Source organism: Mytilus trossulus, chromosome 6 (assembly GCF_036588685.1).
Source record: "Mytilus trossulus isolate FHL-02 chromosome 6, PNRI_Mtr1.1.1.hap1, whole genome shotgun sequence".
Classification (NCBI taxonomy): Eukaryota; Metazoa; Mollusca; class Bivalvia; order Mytilida; family Mytilidae; genus Mytilus; species Mytilus trossulus.
In genome coordinates, this window is record NC_086378.1 from 54,638,023 (window position 1) to 54,661,354 (window position 23,332).

A 23,332-nucleotide genomic window follows, 5' to 3' on the forward strand; every position below is an offset into this window, starting at 1 on the left:
GATTTTTTCACATTTGTTTAGTTTCCATGGCAACGTCAGCCATCTTGATGATGCCATACCCCGTTTGCACAATTTCAGATAGTGGACTACATTATGGCATAGTTTCATCAATATTGTTCAAGCCAATTCCGAGAAATAGCATGGACAAAATGTGTGGAAGAATAAAAATAAAAAGAAAAAAAAGAAACGTAGAATAACAAGATGTCACCCCAACTCCGTTGAGGGTGCCATAAAGAATAACAAGATGTCACCCCAACTCCGTTTAGGGTGCCATCATAATCGAGGTCGTTATTCCTTTTTTGCTAGTTTACCTGTTGTGACGTAATTTAAAAAAGGATAACATGTTATCATGTGCCAAAATACCATCTTAAATCACTCTAGTCAAAGATCACACCGCTGTATCACTATACACATGTATTTACTTCAAGTGTTTTAAATATATATTTCTTAATTCATTTAAAAACCTTTTATTTATATATATATATGTATATATATATAAAAATAAAACGTTTTTAAATGAATTAAGAAATATTTTAGTCTACAGGAATCGTTTATATTCCTACCCAATTCGGGTAGAAATAATCCGAGTAATCTTTGCTGTACTGTTTTCGTAAGAGAGTCCCCTCTACTGCGGGCCATTTAAAATATGTGACTTCTCCTCCCGTAAGCCATCCTATCCACCAGCCAAATGATCCGACTGTTGTTATTGTATGATTGCATAACGCTAAAGTAGCTACGATTACCTCCCTTTTCGGATTAGATAAATATTCAAGTTTTGTGTTGTTAGGCATATTAGCTTTAGTCCATGGCATATCTAGAGATGACACAATAAACATTACATTTTGATATTTTGATTTAAAATATTGCACGGCCTTTGTCATATATTGTGGTGTTGCTACATTATAACCATGCGGGTTATTCAACCAGTCTGTTCGGCGTACATGAACACCGACAAGAGTTATATCCCTTCTAGATCCTATATTGTGTCGTTTGATTATTTGATTTAGATCATTTTCTGCTTCCTGGGGTATTTGGTCTCTAAATGTAAATTGTTTCCTCAGTTCAGTTGTATAGTTGTCAAAATATTTATAAGACTGTAGACAAGGATATAGTCTTATATTTTGAGAACTGTTGAAGTTCAATAGATTTTTGTCAAATGCACAGTTCTGTTTTTCTAGTCGGACAGTAAATTTGCTGCATATGGTTATGTTATCCCATAGTTCAATGTCATGGAGTTTGAATATACGATTTAACTCCGAATGTTTAGGGATAATTAACCGCATACCTTTTGACCTAGCAACAGCAAAGTGTGTTGAAAATTGGAACATCATGTTTCCTAAGCCCAGCATCAACACCGGACATAAACAATGAGTGAGATTGGCAAGTGTAGGATTAACAGTCGATGTTTGCAACCGTTTAGTAGTGGAAGTATAATTGACTTGCTTTATAAAAGCTTTGCTTGATAGAGCTGGTATGGTTTTTCCTATCTGGTTTATTGACTGTTTTTTCGTCGAGTTGCTATTAGACATGAAATACTGATAATTGAGTACCTCAAAAAATCGGAACGTATTAGATGTCGTTTGAAAAACGAGAAAGATCAACACAACGGCACAAGCTACCAACGGGATTACTATACCTAAAACACAATGAAAATAATAAATGAATACAATATTATTGTGTATGCTTAGAAAACAAGTTTACAATAACACATTGCATATATATGTGCCTTTCATTATCTTATCAAATATACATTTCTAGGAATGTGATTGGTTGAAAGCAACTATTGGAACTGTGTTTTTTTCATATGGTGGTCGTAAGCGTGGTTTACTTCAATACACGGTTAGTAGTAGTGCTGCATACCTTTGTAAAAACTACACGGTGTTGAGGATAAATCTGAAAGGTTTAACAGACGAAGATTTTAATGATGAACGAATGAAACAAATTAATAACATACATTAAAAGCTTATTGTTGGCATTTGTTTTTGTATAGACCAATATTAGTAAATTCTTGATATTGAAGACTTGATCACATTGATAGGCCTCTAGTCTGAATTCTACATGTTAAGATGTTCGGTTAAATAAATTCGTTACACAGTGAGCTAGTGACATAATATGCTCTCGCCCCTTATAGAAGTCACTGACCCCACATGCATATGTAACCTCATACGCCTCATACAATATATATATCGTATTACTTTACAATATTTATCTAGCACACTTCGTTTGAATTCCCATATGGTATTTACTTACCCCATGTATATCGTATTAGGCCACTATCATACTATGTAGTACATGCATTAGTCACATAGTGTCCTGGTGACCGAATACAATATCAATGGGGTCAGTAAATTTCATATTGGGTGAGAGCAAAGCTCGAAACCCATATTAGTTACATAGTGTGCTAGAGACCTGATACGATATACATGGAACCATTTTTAGAGCAAAGCATGAACCCCAGATTGAATTTTCGCATAATGTCATTACCACACTGTGTGACGAATTCATCTTACCAACTATTCTAACATGTGGACTAGTGACCTATCAAAGTGATCAAGTTTTCAATATAAGGAACCTACTTCCATTGCTCTATACACACACAAAGGCCAACCTATAACATACATCTTCTTTTTTATATAATAACGTTCGCTTGTAATATATAATTAGCTTTTTTAAAAACAATGATTTTTATGCATATATTTTTGATGATGGAGTTTCCCTAAAGGAACGTAACAGCACTACTAACCGTGTATTCAAATACATTATGCCTACTAACCCCATATGAAATTTACAAGTCTCCACGTGGTTGTTGTAAACCAATGATATTACTATAAATGTATAGGAGGTAAGATAACTAATAATATCGAACACATAAAAAGATAATATTAGTAAGGAATATTATTCTATATTATAAAAAAGAAGATGTGGTATGATTGCCAATGAGACAACTATCCACAAAAGACCAAAATGACACAAATATATATATATTTATTAAAGAAAAAGCATACCCAATAAAACTATTGGTAGACTTATGGTTACATATAGTTGTTTATGTCTGTGTCATTTTGGTCGTTTGTGGATAGTTGTCTCATTGGCAATCATACCACATCTTTTTTTTTATATTATCATATTCTTTATAAAGCAGAGTGTATGAATCAAAATTGACAAAGACAAGAGGAAATACTATAAGATAATTCCCTCCAGAATTCATTCATTGATCATATTTGTTCATCTAGAGACACAATATTACCTCCCCTGTAAACACTGAAAACCGATCTTCTAAATGTTTGTCAGAATTTTGCAAGAACTGAATCAATCATGGATTCACGGAAACATTCATGTAAAAAGTAAAATAAAAGAAATAAATTGAAATAAAACAAAACTTCCATTCAATGTTATCATTTTCCTCCTTAGAAAGCAAGCTATAGAATATTTATATAACATGTTCGCTATCTATCTATATCAAATTTATGATTATATCGGGTAATATGACAATCAAGTGTATGTTAATCTTCTGATGGTTTGTTTGGGATGTGGGAGAAAATCATAATATATATATATATATAAAGACTTACACTTTCTTCTGCTCTCCATCATCCACAAATACAGTTTCTGTGTCATCCTATAACCATATAAATAACGTCAATGTATATGAACAAAAGCAAAATATGTTTAATCATTATTCATTGTTAGTTTAAAAAAAGATATGGAAGAATTGCCTTTAATAAAATGAACACATGAACGTGTGAGTTATGATATCTTTATTATTTATGTTTTGAATATGGTTAATTATCAAAACTAAATTTACACAAACAATTAATATAATTCAGATCAATTAATGAACTGATTACTTTTCGATTTATCTTAAGCGTTGATACCATATACCTGGTTATTGTCGTATCAGAAACCAGATTAATTAAAGTATCATAAACCAGGTAAATCATAGTATAAAAAACAGGTTAATTATTGTATCATAAACCAGGTTAATTATAGTATAGTAAACCAGATTAATTATAGTATCATCAATCCTGTTAATTATTGTATCATAAACCCGGTAAATTATAGTATCACAAACCTGGTAAATCATAAACCAGGTTGATTATAGTATCATAAACCAGGTTAATTTTAGTATCATAAACCAGGTCAATTCTGGTTTTATAAACCAGGTTAATCTAAGCATCATAAACCAGGTTATTCTGGTATCATAAACCAGGTTAATTTTAGTTTTATAAACCAGGTTAATTTTAGTTTTATAAACCAGGTTAATTAAAGTATCATAAACCATAATTTTAGTATTATATACCAGGTAAATTATAGGTATATATATTTTATTATTTAAATATCATATGCCATGTCAATCCTAGTATCATATCAGAATATTAAGGATATTTATCATGTTTGCCAATGAAACAACTATCCACCAAACTTCAATGAAATAGATGTAAGCAATTATAGTCAACCGAGAAAAAAAACCTCACCATACCGTATAGTCGACTATAAAAGGCTACGACAGGAAATTTATTTGAGAAAACTAATCGCTTAATTTATAGCAAAACAATTTACGAAGAAACAATATGTTCATCGGCACTGATTTTCAAAATCTACCGAAACATTTCTGATATTAACCTATGATAGTAGTTTCATAAACACCTGCCAATAATTGTACACATGAGATCGCTAACGATACAGAAAAGTGGCACTAATTTTCAAACAGGTAATACTTGTATCAATTGCCATGTTACTTCTAATATCGTATATCAAAATTATTCCTGTATCATATACCAGATTAATTTTTATATCTTATACCAGTTTTATTTTGGCATATTTTACCTCAGCTATATTTAGTAAAACGTTTAAGAATTTTTGGTCGTCAATGCTCTTGAACTTCCTACTTTATTTGGCCTTTTTAACTTTTTTTATTCGAGCGTCACTAACAAGTCTTTTGTAGACGAAACGCGCCTGCGCATATATAAAAGTTCAATCCTGGTATGTATGATGGGTTTATGTACCTGATTAATTTCGGTATCATTTATTAGGTTAATTTTAGCATCATATACCAGGTTAATCTAGTATCAAATACCATGTTTAACCAAATTTTTTTTACAATTTTTTCGGATAATTTACCTTAGGAATTTAGGCAGAAAAATGACAGTTGTTTTTAACTCGTTCCGGTCGGTGATTTAGTCTAATGTTTGCTCTTTTCAGGATTCGAAGAGTTCTTTTTATTTATTTACCGTAGACATCGGTTATATTGTTAATACCTTTCTTACATGTATATACCAGGTTAATGTATGAATCCGTCTAAGGATAATTTCGGTTTCATTTATAGTGAAATAGTCAAATAGAACTTTCCTACATTTTAACGAAAGGTACAAACGAACCTATAAGGAGTGTGTATTACATTCCCATGATAACACCGAGAGTATATGTTCTATCTGGGAAAAGGGCATTCTTTTCTTAATTGAATGTGTCTTTTAAAAATTAAAGAAATATGAAACTTCAAATTAAAAAAAAGTTGAACATGTTTTATATACTTGAGATGCAAATTTTTACTCTAAAACATGTAAAAGATGTGATTTTTACTAAAAAAAAATCCTTTTATATTATCACAATCTCCATAAATGTAACGATATTGAATTATTGACTTCCCAGACAATAACCCGCCGATATTTTCCCGAATGTAGTGACATTTACAAGAGACCTCTCGTGATTACTCCGACCACCGCAAAGCACAAGTGCAAGGGGAAAACTGTGAAGAAAAATTGTAAACACAAGTGATGTTGGTGGTGAATAAAGATAACAGATTTTTAATGAACACATTTTTACAACAAATTATTTAACAACTGCCAAGGAAAAATTTAATTCAAAAATGGGAACATATAGAAAATATAAAAAAATATGACCACTGAATGAAACATAATATTTCGTTAATACGTTATACATGTGTTATAAATATTTAAAAAAAAAGTGCATGCAAGACTTTTCTTTGTATATACAATTGCAATGGTTCAATAATTTTGCTAACATTGAAATTTCAAGAAGCTCGTTTCATATGACTTTTAAGTAAATTGCTAATGAATAACGCATTGAATACATGAAAATTAAGAAAACACTTCTAAAGTACATTTACTTCCAGTACGTTGCTTAAGTTAACTACGGTAACACACATTAGCGCATCGTGTTAAGAAGCTTTGAGTTTTCAAATATTTGGACCTCGAGCATCACTGAAGAGACATTGATTGCATATGGTGCAGAAAAAAATGGTACCGTTTATCTTATTAGGTTAACCATGGTAACACACATTTACACAGGAACTGTTTAACAATGATCTCTTTTTTAAATGTTTATATTATTGACATTTAATTGATATTCTTGACGTGTGATACTGTAAATATAACTACACAATTCACAATTAATTTGTACTTATTAATGCGTAAACCTTCAACCAATTGTCATTAACGTGTATCATTATGGATTGCAATGAGTGGCTGATTATATAAAAATAAGGAGGATGTTACATAAAGTGATACACTTTACTCCGATGTATTTGCTAAACAGATACACATTGAATGCACCCCATTCTTAGATCTAGGATTTGTTTCTATAAAACTGAAGAAGAAAAAAAATTTGGACACTTTTTAAAAGCTGAATGTATCTAAAAATCGCATGAACAGTCTTGCACTATTTATATCATGGAACTGACGACCTATTAGTAATCATTTTAAGACGAAACGTAGGTAAACGCTAATCGATCGATTACACAGGTAGGCTTAAAGACCTTATTCGGGTGTATACACTCACAAAGCGACAAGGTGTATTACCAAGGGGAGGAGGGAATCTCAACATTGTTAAACGAGTCCCATAATATATGTTTTTGGTATTTTTTTTATTTTTTTTTTAAGTCTCATTGGGGTTTCAAAATTAAGAAATTTTGGAAGTATTTTTTTAACGGGGAAGAGAGGATGAATCCAATATATTTGACTTGGAACTTTTTAATGCTAAATAAAGCAATTCATCTGAAGGGAGTGGTTAAGCACAATCTTTTACTTTAAAAGGTAATCCTACTGACGAGCTTATGTTTAGCTAATCTTATATATACTAGCCAACAAAAGAAACGATACACGACTTTTTTTATCAAATAAAAGATGAAGTTTGCTGTTTATATGACCAATATTGAGGGTTGTAATATTTAATGACCATGGAAATATAAATCCGTTGAAAAAAGGTTTTTTTTTTTTTTGCTTTCATGGCGTCATTTGGCGCAGTTCAAGTTTTTTGACAAAATTTACATAAAACAACAATTTTAAAAACAGAACTTCAAAGCAATGATGTCAACCCCATTAAGATAAAGACAATGTTTGCCATCAATTCTTTTTTTTAAAATCGTACAGTTTTTTTTTTATTTTTAAAGCAAAGCTCGGCTTCACAAAAAATCGTTAAAATGTAAACATTATAAATTGATTTATCATTGACAGTATGTGTAAAGTGAAATCTAAAAAAGAAACGTTTACAATCTTAAAACTAATTCGAAAAGTTCAAAATTTCAGTGTGTGGTTTTCATATCTAAAACATTGATTTGAGACGAAAACATTTTTATCTTTTTTCCCATTTTTTGAGATATCAAAAAAACACTTTTTTTACCCAAAGTAAAAAATAAATATATTTCAACCCATTAGTTACAACATGAACATAACTTGATTAGCATATTTAGTAACTTTCCGAAACGTTTTGATTTTCATTATCATATGTGCATACATTGCAATGAAAGCTTTTGAACATAGTGTATCTCTTTTTGCTTTAGTTTTAATACATTTTGATAAATTTTATTCTAACGTTGTGTATCGTTTCTTTTGTTGACTAGTATACTTATCTCCTACTCTCCAAATTCAGATGTAACATGGAAATTCAATTTGATATCTATCGTTGCATGCAGTTTAATGATTATTGATGAGCAATCATTTGAGCGAAACACAACTAAGTCCACTGATAACCTTGTTTTAGACGACAGAAATGTGCTATATTTTCTGAGGAATTCAGAAATCGAACTAAAGGATCACGAAAACGAGCCTTATGTATGAATCGTCAAATTTTAAGAAAGTTGTAATAAGGACTATTGAATGCACACTTTTTATATCACGATTAATGCAAATTCTTTAAAAGAAATGTATGTAGTTGTGTACTTTTACATATACGAAAACACGGGACGCAACGAATCTCGAAAATTAACATGCGTGAATTGTTTCTCAAATGTATAGATAAGCCCCAGTCCAACTACATCACGATCGCACCACGATCACCGCGATCTAAAATAAATTCAGATCGTTGTGAGGTCGCGGTTTGAGCGGCACGAAAATGTAAATTTGCGTTGCTTTCACGATGCTACTGCGTCCTCATTACGCTTCTACAACAACCCTGCTACGATTATACCAAGATCTCACCGGGCTTATTCTGCGACCTCACTACGCTTATCAAGATTTTGCTACGCTCGTCACGTTCTCATACCACGAGTTCTCATATTGCTTAACGATCTTACCACGATTCCACTGCGATTATACAGTACTACCTGTGACTTTATCTTACTAATGGTGGCCATAAAAAATATGTTCACCATGGTGGCCCTTTATGTTCATCATCATACCCCCTGTTGCTTTTTTAATACACAAGGTATTAATCAAAAACTAGTCAAGGATAAAGGGAAATCTTGAATGCATTGAAGTGTTAAATTATATAACTTACAGGTCATGTGTCTCAGGTAAAATATATGTATGTGTTTGTCAAATTTAATAGCTGTGATTATGACAAGAAATTAAAAAATAAAATGAAATAAAACTAGTTGAAAAAACAGCTTAATAAAAAAAATATTCAGTTGTAATATTATACCTTTTAAATAATTTTTAATCAATTAAAGTTATTTTTTTGTATTTAAATAAAACTGCAAACATTTACAATGCCTGCCTTTTTTCTATTGACAAGGTGTTTCTCAAATTATCTTTTTAAAATTAAGATGGTTTATTATTGTAGATAGACTGCATTCATATGATTAAGATTGTCTTTAGGACTTATGCTAAATAAAATTTAGGCAATTCTTTATTTCTCTAAATATTGCATAAAATATAAATATTAGAAATATTCATTTATACAGCAAAATTTGATAATGTTTTTATTGTCAGATAATATTTTAGACATGATCCATGTTTTAGAGGTTAAGCAGTTCTTTTACTTTTTGTTTCTGAGTAAGCGACATTATTATGAAACGGTAAATAATTTTCAAAAAAATTATCTTAAGATGTTCTGATAATTATAAAATCAAGGAATAGGTGTTCTTCATTGACCGATAAGTGGCAGTTTACACATTATATCCTTTCTAGGAGTTTTATACATGTATGTTATATTGTCCACTATTTTCTATTTTTAAATTATGACCAAAAATTCTCTACCTATGTACACAATCAAGTTTACAGTTTAAATCATAAGTTTTTATTCTTCATTAAATTAATTTTTTATTAAGGACTTTAAAAGTCTTAATTCATCTAATACCCTGCAATTATTAATTTTATCTAAAAGGCCTAGGTTGAGTGAAATATTCTTTGCAAATGTATACCAAGAATATGTATCATGCCAGTCCAGCACTATCAACAATATAATACACTGGGGAAAAATAGTATTTAATTAATAGCCAATAAAAGTGTCACCATCTTTAGAAGTGCACTGTATATTTGAAAGAAATTAACCAAACTGAAGATAACATATTTAATAAGTTTCAAGACTATTTCTTTAATTAATTTATTTTCATAAGATTCACTTTATTCAATATTTGAATAAAGTGAATCTTATGAAAATAAATTAATTAAAGAAATAGTCTTGAAACTTATTAAATATGTTATCTTCAGTTTGGTTTATTTCTTATATAAGAACATTATTCAGTATGATTAGCATTTTTAATGAACATTTATCAAAATTTGATGATAACTAGGTGGGAATTTGGAAAATAAGTCTTTTCAGTGATTGTTTGTGCACAACTCTTATTTGAAGATTTGAAAAAAAAATTAGATAAACAAAATTAGTTTTTTTCCTAAACCATATAATGATACTTGTAGTTTTCCTGATTAGTATTAGACATGTTAGTTAGGTGTTCTCATATACATTTATACATGAAAACACGGAATTTTTTTTGTGTTATTAAAATTAACTGTTATAAAATATTAGAAATTAATGAATGTATCTCCCTCATGCAAAGCTCTGATTCCTTTCACAAATTTGGCTATACTTTTTAGACCTTTTTGATTATAGCTCTTCATCTTTTATATAAGCTTTGGATTACAAATATTTTGGCCACGAACATCACTGAAGAGACATGTATTGTCGAAATGCGCATCTGGTGCAAGAAAATTGGTACCGTTAATTTCATTATATAAATCTTAAAATTATTAAAAGTCTCTGTATTTCAAATGCTAGTCAATGACTTTATCTTTGACTTTTTGCCTTTTCTTCTCGAGATTCTTACCAAGAAGAAATTAAAAGAATAAGAAACAAAAATGCACTGAAAAAACAAATACACAAATAAAAAATTTAAATAAGATCAAAGACAAAAAATAAATACAAATAAAAAAATTAAATAAGATTAAAGACAAAAAAAAAATAACAGAATAATTTATTCTACACTCCCCCAAAAAGGTGAAATGTCAATTTTAAAAGTAACCTGAGTTACCTGTACAGGTAAATATTAATGTATCATACCAGCTGAAAACTTCAACCCTGATTGATTTTTACAGGTAACATAATTAGATAAAACATCAACCTAAATTTGTATGTTTTATGACCCCCAATAAATGGCCAACATCTCAAGATGGGAGACCCCAATAAATGTTCACCATTGGATGTTGACCATGCAAGAGGGTGGACATAACTAAGAGAATGTCACAGGTTGTACTGTAGCAGCTTCTTACAACGAGTATACTACGTTTATACCGCGATCTTGCTACGTTCTCAATAATAAAGTCACCATCGTGTTCTATTTCTTTTATTTCCGATTCATACGTAGATTTCTCGGAAACAATACATTCATGCCAACAAATGAAGAGGCAAGGGGAGCTTCGATAGTAACGAATCCTGATCAAACAGAGATGGCAACCAAAATTACAACCTTTTGCTGGTCCCTAAAGCTCAAATGACGATATTTTAGTTACCGATAGCAGAGACGACACAGATGTGTCAATAGATATAAAAACATGTGCTATGAGTGCCAATAAGACAACTCTTCATCCAAGTAACAATTTATGAAATAAACCATAATAGGCCAAGGTACGGCCTTCAACACGAAACCTTTGCTTACAGTGAACAGCAAACTATGAAGAGCCCTAAAATTTACTAGTGTACATGTAAAACAATTGAAACGGGAAAACCAACGGCATTATCTATATAAAAACGAGAAGCATGGTTGCGCCGTTAGAGAAAATGGTTCTAATTACATAGAGACAAACAAAAACTGGAGAGTTTAATATATTTTATGTGAAAATGACAATGAGAATGATGGTCGTAGTATGAACGAAGTCAATTCGTAAGAAGAGCGTGATGAGGACGGCAAGGGCGTGCTAGGATCGTACTATGGTCGTGAACAGCGTGGTATAGTCATAGTGGAAGCTTAGTGGGGTTGCGGTGAGAACGTGATGGTCGAAGTGACGTCGTAATGACGTCGCTGTGAGATCGTAGCGCAGGCTCTTCGAACAGAATCTCGCTTTCGGTACGCTCTTGCTACGATAGTTCAGCGACCTTTGTAATCTTTTTGCACTCTCACTACGCTTCTACTACGACCTGATTTCGTCACGACTGCACCATGATTGTTTTGAACATGTTCAAAGTTGGCCACGCTCACCACGATCTTGAAAACCTCACTACGATCGTGATACGACCTTTCTGCGATCTACACGATCGTATAACGATCATAAAAATTTTCATTTTTTCCACAGGTCGTTGTGCGATCGTGGCCAAGTGGGACTGTGGTATTAATTATCTAAAAATTGGGAAACTACTCCATAAAATAAAAAAATTGATGTGTCGTCAACTTGAATGTCAGTCGAATAAATTATATAGTTATCCATGCATACTGCCGAAAGTAATTGTTTTCGTACTTTCCTTTCATGACTTTTTGAGAACACGTGTGAATAGCTTACTACGAAGGGATCGATAACCTACTATCATCTGCTAGATACAAAAGAAGAGACATTGTAAAAACTGCCTTTGATCATTTAAAGTACAACAGGTTATATTGCTAAGAAAATCACAATTTCAAGAAAAGTAAAAAAGAATCGATAAAATCAAACGCTCGACATTGAAAGTAAATCGAGTGTGAACATTTTAAATTGAAAAAACAATGCCTGCTACGGTATTTACGACCCATCTAAATAACCAACAGTTAACAGGAGCAACATGGAACCCTTTTGTACAAAACAACAGGTAATCTCAGATAATCCGGAAAAGTAAATAATTCTTGCTCCACTTAGCAATTTTATCATTTTATCATTTCTTATTTGTGAAATATCATTTCTAAAACAATTCAATCGTTTTGTATAATATATGCATTTCCAAAACATATTTGCAATATTCCTTTTTATATATTGACAAAGTTGTGTCAGCAATCAAAACAGTCATAATAGACCACTTTCGAGTTCATCCGTCACCGGCAAAAATTCGTCAATTATGCACGCCTTTATGACGTCATTTACCAGATAGAGGGGCTCGCCTGTATCCCTGCACTATTTACGTTCATAAAGCGTCAAAGTGATCGTTTTTGTGCAGGATAAACTAGAAATAATGGTTGCTCTATAGGTACTTACTGACAATTCCCTAATGACAGCAGTGTTGATTGTCTATTTTCAGAATTCAATTTGCCGAATAATTCGTACAATATAGAATTATAATTTTCCAACCACTCGCTCAACATTGTAAGGAAGTGACGACGCCCCTAAACGCACAGATGACGGTGATAAAGGCGCGTATAATTGACGAGTTTTTTTCCGGTGACGGATGAACTCGAAAGTGGTCTATTGGTTAACATGACAAGAATCCAAGTATATTTCAGTTTGATACAATAACATCATTAGATACATTGAAAACATGAAGAAACGAATCAGCGATCATATCCGAATCGACATTTTAATCGCCAAAAATATAAGACTCATACTGATTTTACCATTCATTTAATTTTTAAAATTTAAAACGCTTACCTTGTTGGTAGTTTAATTATATATTTGTGATAACTGTGACGAGTGGAGACACGAGATAAAAATGTTGAATCAAAAATTCAAAAATTCAAAAAATCAAAACAAGTATGGTTGGGATTTTTTTTACGTCCCAGTACATAAATAAAAGGACGGCATGTAAATTTAAAAATCATTATTGTATATTGCCACTGAAGACATAACAATAAGCAAAGGACACCATAATACCAAAAAAAAATACCTTAATAAATGATCAGTAAACACTGTTTAAATTTGCTAGACATATGGACACATTATTTACAACAGTGTAATTATTATTGACTGCAGTTTGTCATTCGAGTTATTCTAAAGCTGAATTTTGTTCCCTTCTATCCACAACATTTATGGAATAGGATCATAAATTGGAAGAACAAAAATCCGTATCAAAACTATTTCCTTATAAATACAAATAAAACAAATAAATTTGAGCGACATTTAAAGCAAGTCACAATTAAAAATACAAAGAAATTAAAATCTTACCTTAAACGTCGACCGGTTTTATATACATAATCTTACATTTGTGTACAAAGATTGAACAAATGAGGAAGTCGTTACCAGTCTTTAGAAATCACATGTTATAAAATATCTAACGGGTCTTTATAGATGTCTTAATTAAATACATATGTATTTTGTCGTAATTATTTTACGCCTAAAACTGTGCACTTTGACTATGAACTTTGAAAACTTATCCTGAAATTCAAGTTCATATGCACTCCTAATTTTTTCAAAAGGCAAAACATAGGCTGGTGCGTCATAATTTCATCATTTATATGCCTTGAACTTCTAAGAGTTAAAAAACTTGTACTAAAATTATGTGCTATCCTCCCCTTTACTGTGAGTCTTACTAATCATTTTTCTGCTATCCAACAGCATTTGTTCTGATGAAATTCCGAAGGTATGTTTCTCTGATATGCATCATAGAGATCATATATGGAAACCAGTAGTTAAAAAACAGAATATCTATAGACATTATATATCCCCACAGGCGTGGTTTGTGATTCAGCTGTTTTTACAAAGTGCAGTCTTACAACTGTACGTTTTGAATAGTCTACCATGTTATTTATTATAGTTTAAGATATCGTTGTTTGGTAAATATTCTCTTTTATATTGATTAATTGGTTGAACATTGAACCCAGTACCCAAAATGTTATTCTTATTCAGTATGAAAACAAGTGCTGAAAATGTAAAAATACCGTTCAGCATAGTGATACGATTTTTTTAAAAGATTTAACCTACTAAAAAATTATACTTTTTACGATTAAAAGAGTGGAAGAGGGGCGATGGCAGCACTTTATTTTATCTGGTTTAAGATTATTGCTATGTACATTTTTTTCACTACACAGACAGCAGGTAAATGAACATTTAGAGGGATTATATGTGTGCTTCTGCTTAACTCCCATCTGCCCCTAAACACAAATCTAATGCTGTCCGAATAATGAAATTATAAGATATATGTAGTACGGTTAGAATAATGCATAAGCCATACAATTTAGTTGTTTTATGTAATTTTGCATATGAAATATAGTGCTATGGTGATATAGAGAGTCCCTCGCATTTTCTATTTATTTTGGTAAAGAATTATTCAAACTTAATTACTACAATACTATGAAAATCGGTACACTACTGGTGTTTATATATATATGCGGAACACATTTGCACTTTCCAGAAAATAAACCGGAGATAATGTCACAAAATTTCATCATTCAAAAAAGTTGAAAATATGCATTGTTTAGTATGATTTGAAAAAAGATCTACAAATTTGGTTGAACTGCAATTTTTACTAAGGTGAGGTTTAAACCAAATTATATCAATGTTATGTATGACAGGTATCAAAAAAAATATGTTATTAATAATCAGGTTCTACATTGTCAATGAGACAACTGTCCGCAAGAGACCAAAAATGACATAGAAATTAACAACTATTATAGGTCACCGTACGGCCTTCAACAATGATCAAAGCCCCATATCGCATAGTCAGCTATAAAAAGCCCCGATATGACAATGTAAAACAATTCAAACGAGAAAACTCACGGCCTTATTTATAATAAAAAATGAACGAAAAACAAATATATAACACATGCATAAAAAAACGACAACCATTGAATTACAGGCTCTTGACTTTGGACAGGCCCTTACATAAATAATTTGGCGGGGTTAAACATGTTAGCGGGATCCCAACCCTCCCCTAACCTTTAGACAGTGGTAAAACAGAACAACATAAGAACGAACTATAAAAATCAGTTGAATAAGGCTTAACACATCAGATGGACAAAAATACAAGTGAAAGTGGCCGGGTACTTGTACATCCCGACAACAAAACGACACTATATAGGAACAGATCTGAGAGACCTTGCAGTTATCTGACAGCTAGTTCAAAGCAACAAACAACTGATAAAAATAATCATGCATCGAAGACAGTTTTGTCAATTCATAAATTATATCGCTGGCCTTTATGTTAAATTCAGGGTCGGATATATACCAAGTTCGCATGGGATATACACGTTCAACAGGGTCAGCAACCTTGCAATGAGATACAGTTATATATAAATAAAGCGTAGCGTAAGGTTAACGAATATGCTATCAGGTTCAGTTTTTCTTTCTTACTCCTATATTAATTCTGCCTCATTTGAATATAGTACAAGAAGCCGAAAGTATGAGTAGCACATTTGCATTTTCAGATTACAGATTTTTATTTATTGAAAAACGTGTTGCAAATAACAAATAAGCCAGCACTTTGATAGTTCCAAAGAGTGTTTACTTGAATTAAAGTATTTTTGCAGATACATAATGTTAATAGCTAATTTAAGTTAAAGTTGAAAAGGGATTCTCTATCTAGTTATTATGCCCACCTACGACAGTAGAGAGTCATTGTGTTTTCTGGTCTGTGGGTTCGTCCATTCGTTTGTCCATTCGTCCGTCCGTTCGTTCGTTCTGCTTTAGGTTAAAGTTTTTGGTCAAGGTAGTTTTTGATGAAGTTGAAGTTCAATCAACTTGAAACTTAGTTCACATGTTCCCTATGATAAGATCTCTCTAATTTTAATGTAAAAGTAGAGTTTATATCCAAAATTCACGGTTTACTGAGCACAGAAAATTATAGTGCGAGTGCGGCATCCGTATACTTGGAACACATACTTGTTATCTTGAATACGTTCTTATCAAACAAACGTAAATTTATTCTTCAAATCTATATAAAAATTTAGCATAAGGAAAACTTGTGTAAAGGGTTGAGAAGTCAAATAGTTTTAAACTATTGCACTTAAAAGAAACTTACATCTATGAATGTTTTAAATGTCTGTCATACAAGTTGGAGGTTTCGCTACCTATATAATCAGGTTCAATCCACTATTTTTTACATGAGAAAATGCCTGTACCAGGTTAGGAATATGCCAGTTGTTATCCATTCGTTTGATTTGTTTGAGCTTTTGATTTGCCATTAGATTAGGTAATTGCCGTTTTGAATTTTCCTCGGAGTTCAGTATTTTTGTGATTTTACTTTTCAATATCACAACTCCCCTTCTGTATGCAATTCAATAATAACGCACTAATTTGATTACCTAACGAATGATGATAATTTAGATTTCTGTTGATTGTTTCTGAGTTTAATCTTAATTTTATCGTTTTGTTCATGGTGTTGTCGTCTGTTGATTTATTTCAACTTATGATTAAGATTGCTCTCTTGGTATTCTCTCCCCTATTTTAGATGAGAAAACAAAAGGCGTTTTGCCACTAAATATAAGACGAATATTACGAAGCGAAAAGCTAATCGAAATTAATCATCTTAGTTTCTTCTATTGCATGTTTGTGTTTCTTCTGTTTATATTGCACGAAGTAGACATAAACCCATAGATCGTTTCGTAGATTTATTCCTGGATTTAATACCGACCATCTATTTTCGACCAAATTGGGACCAATGCATCCATTTGTCAAATAGATTATTTATATCCAATAGTTTTTATAATTTAATTTTATTGTGACTTAATTAATAGTGTAAGACAAACAGTTGTCTTTTGATTTGATAATAGTTCCGTTTTTTGTTTACTTTATGTTTTTTGTTTTTGAATGTTAACGCGTTTGTTGATAATTGTGAGGTATATCAAGTTGACGAAACATAGAATTGGAGTCTAAAAACGTAAAATTGTGAGTTTCATTAACAATTAAATTCATTTAGTGTATCTATGAATCTGTTTCACGTGTTGCTTATGATGCTGTTCATGGTGTTGTTGTCTGGTTTTCTTTTTAATTTATGAATCTAAGATTGCTCTCTTAGTATTTTCTTTCCAATTTTTAAATAAGTTAATCAAAATTCATTTTGCCACTAAACCATGTAAACATAAGACGACTATTACGAAGCGAAACCTTTAATTCGAAATTAATCATCTTAGTTTCTTCTTTTGCATTTTTTTTTTTATTTTATTGTGTTTCTGGTGCACGAAGTAGACATACACCAATTGACATTTTCGTAGATTAATTCCTGGACTAAATAGCGACCATCTATTTTTGACCAAATTGTAATCAATAAATCCATTTATCAAATATGTCTATTTATATCCAATAGTTTTTATAATTAAATTTAATATGATTTTATTATAAAATGTATGACATACATTTGTCCTTCGATTTAATAATAGTTTCGTTTTTAGCTTGTTTTATTTTTCAAATAACACAACGTCATTAAAACGTTTAGCTGATTTTACAGAGTTATCTCCCTGTAGTGTAATGTACCACCTTAAAATGCACACAGTTTGTCGTTATTCTTTTTATCATTTGGTAAATATGTCAAGAAGTGAGAAGCTCCAGTTCAAAAACTTGCAGCTAAAGTTCATGTCTGGTTCTAGTCCAAAAAATTACGGCATCTTGAAAGGCTATTTTTTTTTCGTTGACGTCTTACATCGCACGAAGGCGTCAAAGCGAAATTTGAAATTAGCCTTCCAAGACGTCATAATTATTTGGACTAGTCTGGTTCCAGTGTTTGGTTAAATAATAACTTTAATATCAATGTCTCAGGAAGGGCCAGAAACAAATAAAATTAATGAAGTAAGGATCTGCACTGAATGCATACAATTTGTATGGCACCGCAACGAAGTTGTCGGTTCCATATATTTTTACTCTTGTCCGAAATTCTGTCTTTCCGTCTTTCCGTCAATCCACAACAAACCATTAGACGGTTTTTTTTCTAAACGCCTTCAGATATTGGGCTGATTTTTGGTATGTGAGTTAACCATGATGAGTTACAGATCAAGTTTAAGTTTCGTTCTGCTCCACTAATTTTTGAGAAATTGTTGAAAATCACAGTAATACAGATTTTTTTCTAAACGCCTTCAGATATTGGGCTGATTTTAGGTATTTGAGTTATAGGTTAAGCTTAAGTTTCGCTCCGCTCCACTTATTTTCGCTGAAATAACGGGTCTTGGACTTTGATAAATTATTGAAAATCACAGTTATACAGATTTTTTCTCTATTTCCCTACCGATTTGAGCTGATTTTTTATGTGAGGCTACCATCATGTTTGTGCCCACTGTGTTTATATTGAAATTGCCAAATTTTTAAACTTCTTGGGACGGAGCCATTCGTGTCGCTTTGACACATCAAGTTTTTTTTATTTTTATGCAACAATAAATTGCAAGTTCTGCTGTTGAAAATGTACTTCACTAGTCAAGCATATGCATCAATTTGATTGGATACAGAGTCATGTGTATTTCTTGTTGCAGGATATGTCACGTGTCTTTTATGCAATGTTGCATTACACAGACCTACAACATCAACATCAGTTTATTATACGGATGCTAAGAACATTGATGGCAATGCTTGTAATGCGGTTGATGGAAGGATATCGACCAATTTTTGGCGGGGTTCTTGTTACCGTTCTGTTGATAATGACCTTTACCCTAGTTTGACTGTTGACCTTGGAGATATATACGACATTCAATATGTTGACTTTTCTTTAAGAGAAGACAAATTGCAGTATGAATATTACAGTGAGTGTTGTAACGATTGCAAAATCTGGTAAATTTAAGCCGAGCCATGTAGATATACATGAACTCACCACCTTACTTTCGGTTGACTCTTTGAGGGCATACGATACAGTTACAGGGGAGGTAATGACGTTGCTAACGTAAAATGTTATTTTTGCAACGTCAAACTGTGCCATACCGGAAAAAGATGCATTTTTCGACTGATTTTTATCATTCAAACTGATTTAATTTGAAAACGAGTGCACAGACCCCTTTTTTTTAAACAACATTTTGTTTCATTTTGCAGGGAGATTATGTGAACAAAATTTTATAAAACTGTAAATAGTGCAATTTTTTTAATGTTGATAAATATACAGCGAAAAAATACGTGTGTTTCTCAATTCATGAATATTTGATAAATATAAATTATTTCTGAATAAAAAATGCATAAGTTTTTATGAAGCTTATAAAGTACAGAAATTAGGCCAAAAAAGCCTATATGAAAATTTTAATTAAACTAAATACGGGATCAAAACTTATCGTATGCCCTAAACGTGTCGTTCGCAATTAAATTGTATTAAGTTTCTGTCTCGAAAACTCTCGTGTAATGTTTCCTTTTCCAAATTGAGAAAATATGTCAAAATGAATGGATCTCCAGTAACAAAACTGAAACCACCAGCAGTAATTTGAATTTTGAAACAAAGACAAATGTATCCCCCGTTTGTAGGAACAACGTAGATGTTCATATATAATTATGTTACAGTATTTGGTATGGTGATTTCTTCAGTCATTTCAAAATTCAACAGTTGTCAGGTTTGCTTCTTTTCGCCCTGCATATTCTAGGTTTTTTTTTCTGCACAATATTAAAGAGTTCACTTTTTACGGAATTGCAGAGTTTTATATGAACGTACTTCGTCACATCATGCACAAAAGTACATGTTTAAATCATTAAATAAATTGCAACAACAAAACGGTTAATGTTTTCTTTGATAGCCGTTTTCGGTGTGATTTGAATATAAATAATAATTTACATTGTTACATTTAAACTTGATTGAATAGTTATCGATTTATTCAAAATAATGTGTTTTTTTTATAGAAAAGCTGAGCAATATCAAAATATACGTTAGAAATGATACAAACAGCCACTCAACAGTATGTGGGTTGTATAGTGGTGTTCCTACTGAGGATGATATCGGGAAGGGAATAATTGTGAACTGCTCATCATTAGCAAGATATGTAAGGGTAAAGAAATTGTCTGCGGACCTTCAATTCTGTGAAATGAAGGTTATAGGTAAGTGCTATCTTTGTAAACTTATATATAAGATATCAGGCCAAGGATCATGTCTATATAGTTTTTACGATCAAGTTGAAAATTTAAAGAACAAAATTCTTTCAACTATTTTTTTACGGAAGAGTATAAGCACCACTTAACATGGTTTGAATACTTCTTTCTACTTTTGCTTTAAAACGCAAACCTACAAATTATAATGCTATACCTTTGCGAGTTAAACAAACTTTCGCACAGTAACGCAAATTTAACCTTGGAGAAGTAACGAAAATCTAATAAAGTAACACGAACATGTTCACTGAGTCAACCCTAAATCTCATATTTTATTTTTAACATATCGTCTATTCAATAACAAAACGATTTAACAAACAATATACAATGCATGGATTCGTCTCGATGTATCAACATTTTGGGCATATCAGGATAGACGTTATCTAAATCCAAATAATCATCAAGATAAATATACATTCAAACTCAAAGCTTGCAATCGTTTACCGACTATTTTTATATGTCTGTCTGATTACATGTCATAGATTAAAGACATGTAAGTCATCGTTTTACCTGTACTTAATTTGTTATTTTGCGAACAGAATCAATGAAAGGGGACTACCCTGTACCTGCCTTGTTGAAATTTTCAATGTTGAAATTTCTGTTTGATAACTAACATGAATAAGCGCATGTGTTCTTTATCCCAGTTAAGAGTTCAATTGAAGTTCGACAGAATACGGATTGAAATGGATTGATTATTGACTTGCAAACCAATAAAGATTCATCGATGTTTTTGCTATTATTTTTTTTTATGAAATTTAATAAATACTTTTGTTTATATAGATTAGACCGTTGGTTTTCCCGTTTGAGTGGTTTTACACTAGTAATTTTGGGACCCTTTATAGTTTGTTGTTCGGTGTGAGCCAAGGCTCCGTGTTGAAGGCCGTACTTTAACCTATAGTGGTTTACTTTTTAAATTGTTACCTGGATGGAGAGTTGTCTCATTGGCACTCACACCACATCTTCCTATATCTATTTGTTCTTATATTTAAACATTTTAATAACTTTGCCTTTTATTTAAAAAAAATTGAACTACATTAAAAACAAATATTTTTTTCTCACCTTCGTAGCTCATGTTTTGATTAAATGTCCTGACATTATACGATCTCAGTCTTTATGTGACGTTGTTCATTTCATACTACACCTAAAGCTTTCTTCAAATCTGCTTCAGAGTCAGATATTTTCACAAGTACTTGAAATAAAATGTTCTCCATTGCAGCAAATATTCCACGTGCATCTAGTTGTCCAAATCCACCACAATCATGGTATTGTCGTGATCTTTGTTATTGCGTCAATGGTAGTAATACATGTCCTCAGATGTTTTCCGTGGAATCAACGACGAACGAGCCATCGCTGGAACCAACGACCGTTATGATTTCTTCTCAACCAACACCTGATGACACTTCTCCAGAATCAACAGGTTATGACGTTTCTCAAGAACACGAGTTAACTGGTGTATCAGAGGTTACAAATGAGATAAATGCCATAACAACTGAGGTATCATTGGTATCAACTACACAAACGATGTACCTGGACGTAACAAAAACAAAATCATCTACAGAAGATATAGCGATGGATGACACATTTACTCAAAGTACAACAAACTCACAAGAATCCAGTACACAATGTGTTTGTCCTTGTTCTTCAGGAAAAAACGAATCAGAACTAATTAATTATGTTAACATGTTAATCGGACAAATTAAGATTGATATTGAAGAAACAGCCATTGCAAAGAGTCGGAGAACAAGCGCATTGGATAATAGGGGATCAGCGAAAGCTATTGGATGTGTGGGTATAATTGCCGTCGTCGTTCCAGTTTTGTTTTTAGTTGTTTTTGACGTTGTGACCTTTATAAAGTTCATTTCAAGAAATTAGAATTTATCTGCAAAAACGTGTGCATATTAACGCAAATTTGTGCAATCTTCAATTCAGAGGGTTTTCTGGTTGTGTTTGTTTGTTTTTGTTATTGATTCTGTTTTTGTTTTTAGTTTATTTCAAAATTATATTAATCATTACAGATGTATGCTGACGTCTTTGTCTTTTTAACTGTATTTATGAAATGAAAACCCATGGAGCGTAGCATTATCATTTCTGTCAAATATAAAAAAGAAGATGTGGTATGATTTTCAATGAGACAACTCTCCACAAGAGACCAAAATGACACAGAAATTAACAACTATAGGTTAACATACGGACTTCAACAATGAGCAAAGCCCATGCCGCAAAGTCAGCTATAAAAGGCCCCGAAATAACACTGTTAAACAATTGAAACGAGAAAACAAACGGCTCTTTTATGTATAAGACTATAGAGAACACGGGCATATTTCCGTCATCAAATTCAGAACATTCGCTACATATTGCGCTCATTCAATGCATACAGGGTTTATCGTATCGGCGTTCCTTAAAACAATAATGCACTCATTTATCAAACCTGGTGTTATAACCTCTCACTTGTATGACAGTCACACAAAGTTTTATTATATTGGAAACAATGTATGAACAAAACAAATAGACTTAACAATACTAGGTAAATAAGTCAAAATTAGAGGTACAGAAGTCTTTGTCACTATTGAAACAAACAAATAGATGAAAAAAACATAAATAAAAATTAAAGACAAGAATACAAAAAAGACAGCAAAACATCATAAAGGCTGGATTCTTAGCTACGTCAAAAAGTTATTACCAAACATGGTATAAATAGTGAAGGTTAATAATTGAGAAAGACCGAGAAGAACACTATTACAAGTAATTAAGGTAATACAGAACGTCAGTACTTATAATATATACTTCAA

General features: G+C 31.7%; 1 protein-coding gene across 1 annotated transcript; it reads right to left on the reverse strand.

Annotated features, from left to right (window-relative positions):
• Nucleotides 1–239: 239 nt before the first annotated feature.
• Nucleotides 240–13,851, reverse strand: LOC134723556 (galactoside alpha-(1,2)-fucosyltransferase 2-like). The gene is made up of 3 exons (XM_063587138.1): nucleotides 13,734–13,851; nucleotides 3,573–3,619; nucleotides 240–1,636 (listed from the first exon to the last, which is right to left on the reverse strand). Exons 2-3 carry the CDS (start codon nucleotides 3,616–3,618, stop codon nucleotides 552–554), a joined length of 1,131 nt encoding a protein of 376 aa, XP_063443208.1. The 5' UTR covers nucleotide 3,619; nucleotides 13,734–13,851; the 3' UTR covers nucleotides 240–551.
• Nucleotides 13,852–23,332: the final 9,481 nt, after the last annotated feature.